Source organism: Aplidium turbinatum, chromosome 5, assembly GCF_918807975.1.
Source record: "Aplidium turbinatum chromosome 5, kaAplTurb1.1, whole genome shotgun sequence".
NCBI lineage: Eukaryota > Metazoa > Chordata > Ascidiacea > Aplousobranchia > Polyclinidae > Aplidium > Aplidium turbinatum.
Window position 1 is genome coordinate 29,897,668 of NC_137476.1, and position 6,000 is coordinate 29,903,667.

At 35.4% G+C, this 6,000-nt stretch overlaps 1 protein-coding gene across 1 annotated transcript; it reads left to right on the top strand.

Moving 5' to 3' along the window:
* Window positions 1–672: 672 nt before the first annotated feature.
* Window positions 673–5,409, top strand: LOC145769879 (uncharacterized). Its single transcript, XM_082581420.1, has 3 exons — window positions 673–789; window positions 2,246–2,361; window positions 4,539–5,409. The coding sequence occupies exons 1-3, from the start codon at window positions 787–789 to the stop codon at window positions 4,822–4,824; spliced, it is 405 nt and encodes a 134-aa protein (XP_082437546.1). The 5' UTR covers window positions 673–786; the 3' UTR covers window positions 4,825–5,409.
* Window positions 5,410–6,000: the final 591 nt, after the last annotated feature.

Sequence of the window (6,000 nt, forward strand, 5' to 3'; positions counted from 1 at the left end):
TAAAGGATACCATGCGCCTTGATGCATTAAAACTGGGTAGACTATATGTACCGGTCCGAAACCCGATGTATCCTTTTTCGTTTCTTGTGTGGCCGTTCCTTTTCTTCCAATGATTTTTTTTTCCAAAATTCGTTTATGTGAGTAAAAATGTTCATCAAACTTAATTTCTTTTAATTTCCTTCTTAAAAATGGTCAATCGTCTCAATTAGTTTTGTTTTAGCGTTTTCACATTTAGGCTACATATATGAAATTATATTTCATATCTGCATGTACTTGAGTGGTTTTCCAGTAAAAGCTGAAAGTATGATTTAGTATTTATTTGCAGTGCAGTCATCAGTGAACACTACATTTCCTAACTGGCCCGGCGTTAAAATGATTGTCTACGCCTACTTTAAAAGATACCAAAAGCGATTCGATTTCGGGATTGTTTTCTGAGTTAATTTATATTCAAATCTGCCTACATAATGTAGCCTAAAACTGTTTTCTGAAACCGGGAAAAACCTATTTAACCACAGACAAAAATTTGCTTGTGGAATGGAAATTTTTTGTCTTTGTGGTTATTTAATTTTTTATCAACAAATGTAATTTAATTTATTCTAGAAGCTTTTTTTCAGTTTGGTTTTTTTTTCAAATAAAAAGCAGCGGGAGCTTTGCCAGGGAACAACTTCAGTTAAATAAGGTAGTTTGTGCTTGTTACGTATCTGTGTAAGCCGTCTTTTAGTATTTACAAGTTATTCTGATTTGTATTTAAAGACATCTCTATAGATAAATTGCGGTCTATGTAAAATGGTAAGTTAAAATCATAGTAGGCTATCCAATTTGGAAGAAAACATTTTGTCATACAATTTCAATAAACATAATTAGGCTGCAGTGTGTTTATTGTTGTTATAGAGTAGCTTACAAGAGTATGGTTTTTGCTATGGATGCGGCACTATGTAAATTGTGTTGTTGTTTTTATACATTTATATCAAGCTATGTATCCAACCATTAAGTTTCAAAAAAGTTTTTTTTGGAGAAATTTTGTGACCAATTTTTCTTTTCATCTAAAATTGTTAAACCTGCTTTGTTGGTGTTGTATAGTTTGACTTAGCACCAAATAAACAAAGTGCTTTCCAACAATGTAATTCCGATTCTATGCTCGGTGAAGCTGCAATGCCAAGTTATGAGGTTATGTTTAAAGCACTACCAGCTCTGCCCAGTGGCGTGATTAGTGCTTACTACTCCGGGCTTACTACTCTTTGATGATGATTCGTAAGCCGTAAAACATGATAGTTTACAAGCATTTTTTACTTGTTGGTTTAAAATCTTTATCCTCGAACTGACAAAGCCTTGATTGTATATTCTTGGTAGTTTCCCATATTTGTAGAGGCTCTTGACGCAGGGCCGGTTACCGAGATTGGCAAAATGAAGCTTTCCAATTGTTGAAGTGTTGTTGCCGGGGAATTATTCCACTCACCAGGTGCCGCTGAATGGAAAGCAGTCCTGAAATGCGTTTCTCAAACGCACACCCCGAGAGTCGAACCAGCGCCGCGTGATCTTTTTTTTTATTTTTTATTTTATTTTTTTGTGATCTTGAGCTAGGCGCGTAACCACTGAGCTAACGAGGCGGACTGTTAAATGTTGATACAACGCATAGCAAGAGACGTCCCACCCATGTCTTGTTATTGCTAGCAACTGGCTTCGGTTAGATGTCAGAGAGAATTCAATTAGGAAAAAACCTTGCCCAAAAAGTCTTAAAAAACAACTGGCCACCTGACTCTGTTAGTACCGTTGGTGTAGAAACCCACGTTGGAAATTATGACTTTCCGTTTTCAACATAGCCTACAGTTGGCTAACCAAGAAAGTGTTTACTTTGGAAGTAAAGTGTATTCTTAGTTTCAGTTTTAAAAACTTCAAACCAAATTCAAATTCATGGAATTTCTTCTTTGATAGATAAAGTAAATACTGGCATGGCCAACTAATGCACTGTAGATTAGTTCTACGCTCGATATACGAAGATATCTCTCCTTATAGGTTATTAAATTACTCTTAAACATAACCTGTTTAATTTCCGTTGGTACTTTGAATGAACACTGAAACTTAATCACTTAATTAAGCACAAGCAGTGTACTTTGTAGACTACAAGTTACATTAAAATGCTATTTCCTGTGATTACGTAATATAATTAGTAGGCCTAGAATGTCATAAGGAATCAAGTAGCTTACATTTTGTGTACAACAACAACTTTATTTAATTTGTTGTTTAGAAATTGTCAATTATCATGATCTCTCTTGTGTATGGATCCTTCCTTGTAGCTGCAACTCCGCACATCTTTCGTAGGGGCTTGATAAGGTGTGGGTCTCAATTCGTTAAGACCGGGAGGTAAGAAAATATAGAAAAGTATAATTTAAAACGGCTTTTAATTTCATCATCTCCTTGTTATGCCTACTTGTGGACATAAAATCTTCAACAAGTTTATCATTTTTTTCGACTACAACAACTTACAAGACAATTCATATGTCAAGTAGCCTATAAAAGGCTTAATTTTTAAAAACATTCTTAGATCGGATAGCCTTAAAAATTAGAAAATAATATAGCCTACACTGCAATTATAACTGAACTTTATTGAATCGCAAGATATTGTGACAGCAACTTAAGGTCCAATTTCAGATTGGTCATGACAGTAATGGGGGAAGAAAATATAATCACTGACAATTTAACTTGTAAGCCCAGTGTTAGGGCTTTAATTGCGGTATTACCACTTTGCATTCCATAGCTAAACCTGCAGTAAACTCTATAGCCCAGGCATGCACAACACCTACGGCCCGCGGACCGCATGCGGCCCACGATATATTCCGTGATTTTCCTTTTTTGATAATAGTCTTGTATGTAAATTTCTTATTAATGTTAGGAATTTACACTTCGTTGGATTTATTATTGTTTGTCACCGTCGAGGGGTTACTTTTGTTGTAAAACCGCTTTTAATTTCATCATCTCATTGTTAGGCTACTTGTGGACATAAAATCTTCTACAAGTTTATCATTTTTTTCTTCTACAACAACTCATAAGACAATTCATATGTCAAGTAAAGGCTTAGTTTTTAAAAACATTCTTGGATCGGATAGCCTTAAAAATTTGAAAAAAATATACACTGCAACTGTAACTGAACTTTATTAAATCGCAAATTATTTTGATAGCAGCTAAAGGTCCAATTTCAGGTTGGTCATGACAGTAATGGGGAAGAGAATATAAACACTGATAATTTAACTTGTAAGCCCAGTGTTAAGGCTTCAATTGCGGCATAGCCACTTTGCATCCCATAGCTAAACCTGCAGTGCACTCTATAATATCTAAAAATTAATTTTCAATAATTGTTTAAGAAGTTAAAAATAGCAAACTTTTTGTTGCCTAAAGACGATGCAACGTAACAGCAGTAGGCTACTGTTGAAAGGATAACTTTGGCCCTGAACCAATGAAATCCTCTGGCTCCAAGTTAGCCTAAAACCCGCCTAAGAAAAGCGCACTATAATCAACAAATACGAGGTGGTTTCTTCAAGTTCTCGGGTCCCTTGAAACGGTTACCGGCCCCTAAAATCACCTCGAGTCCAAACGTGCCCCTGTCAACACTACTGTCCACAAGCTAAGAAGTATTCTCAGGCGTTGCAGTTGTTTTAACATGGTAGGTCTCAATCTCATCGATAGGTTATCATGATGGTTCTGCTCACACTCTGGTCACCATTTTTGCATTGCTAAAACTACAAAAATTTAATGCTTCTTGATGTTAAACGCTGTTTTTAAGCTTTCGTAAGTAGCTTAGTTGCATTAAGCGTTAATAGCAAGCTCTGAAGACAAATTCACGGCTGTTAATTTTTCATTGGATGATAGCTAGGCCTACTATTGTAGTAGCGTTATTTCTGTTTGATTTAGACTTAAACCTATGCAAACAAATGGCTACAAGTGGCGAAAACTTTTTACTAACACTCTTAATTATTCTTTTTACTAGTTCTTGCATTAACGAATCTAAACAAAAATAATTAGGGAGCTCTGGAGCTTCAAAAATAATAAAATTTTGTGAGCAAAGTGATTAACACAAACAATAAAAATAGAACTTTTATGATGGGGAGTCTGGGGGCTTGAGTCCATGGAACTTTAACAGTTTTCATATTTTTGTCATTTTTTTGCGAGTTGTTTGCTTTATTAACACTTTTAAAAGTCAACTAAATAAGTTATTTAGTTGAATAAACAATGTGTTCACTTTGGAATGTAGAATTGTTTTCTCGTATTTTAAACGACACAATTTTTTGTATTTTATATACACACAGTGCTCAAACACGCGTGCTGCATGGTGTCGGTGAGGTTAATGATATGTAGGCCTAATTGAATAAGTAAAAAGAGCAAATTTTTTTACAAACACGGAGCTGTAGGACTATTTTTTATAAATTTTGGGGGGAAGGGTAGCCTACGTGACCAAGTGTCGCTCTCTTGTACCTGCTGGAGGTTGACTATTAGTCTATTAGGCTATTTTTATCTACCCTTGTTAATCAGTATTTGTATTTCAGGTGCACCTTTCATCAAGCACCGCAGACAATAAAGATTCCTGGTTTGAGTTATAACACTTACAATGGATGGTGCAAAAGAATAAGCTTAGGTTTTGTCGACGTTCCCGACTGTGAAAACGCAGTATGCACCAGCACTTGGGGAAGCCCTCCAAACCAACTTCAACGGTTGAGTGCTGAACCGATCTGTTTCGGAAAAACTCTGAAAATTGGAAATGATACACTTCACTGTGAGCTTCCTATTGCTTGTCGATGCAACACTGCAATTAAAGCCAGACGCATTTGTTGATAAATTAGATATCATATGGTTTGAGTGAGGAAGGTACTTTTCCCACAGAATCCAGAACAGTTCTAGCACAAAACGACTAATGAGATTTATCGAAAAGTTTTATTTAATTATTATTTGTAGGCCTACATTTTTTCGTGTAGTTTGTTTATAGCGAAATGTCTTCATGTTTTTGTTACTAGCCTATGTACAATTTTTTACATTTTTTAGATGTTAATTTATATTTGTTTTTGACTTGAAACGCGCACTTTGTACAGCATGATTACTGCAACAAATGTTTTTTATCTTTTAAGTTATTTTATTTCACAAAAGAAAAATTGTGGTTAAGGATGCTTTTTACGATGAATTGATGATGAAAATAATGATGAACGGCAATACAGTATAATTGCAAACACAATTTCAGAAAGTGATGTATTGTTAAATACTTGTTGAGTTTGTTTATTGACTTACTTTTAGTTTTGCAAAACAAGCTTAATTTCTGCGAAAGATCAAAGCCATATAGTTTTTTATTAGTTTTTATCATAACTTAAAAGTTGTTTTGTTGTAGTTTTTTTAGAGAAACTGGCATTGGCGTCATTTACAATGAATTCGTCCCTATATCCTTTTGTCTTGTTAATAAACATGTCTTCCTTTTTTACATACAAAGCTGTATTGATTGAATCTTTATCCTCTGATTGGAAGAGCTTTTAAGAACTTAATCCTGGCAGTTTTACATACTTGTACAGTAGTACAGGTTTATTTGAACCACTGAAACAGGCCCGGTCACCGAGATTGACAGAGTGAAGTTTACGATTGTTAAAATATTGTTTCTGGGGAAATATTCAGCAATAATTGATGGACATCCATTAGGTGCCGCTGAATGGAAAGTAGTCCTTAGAATGCGTTGCTCAAGCGCATGCCCAGAGAGTTGAACCAGCTCGGCTTTATCTTTAAGCTTCTTTGTACCGTCACGCGCCAACCAACTGGGCTATCGGGCGGACTGTTCGATATTTCGATATCAAAATACACAAAAATCCCACATTAGCCTATAACTGCGACTTCAGAGTTGTGCCCAATAGTGAATCTGAAGATGGGGTTTGGGTGGCTTAATTAGGCTAGTGCTTAGTTTCGTGTCCTTAAAATTGATATAGCCTAAATGAAACACTGAGGGCCAAAAAACAAAGCCAAATTCATCCAGGG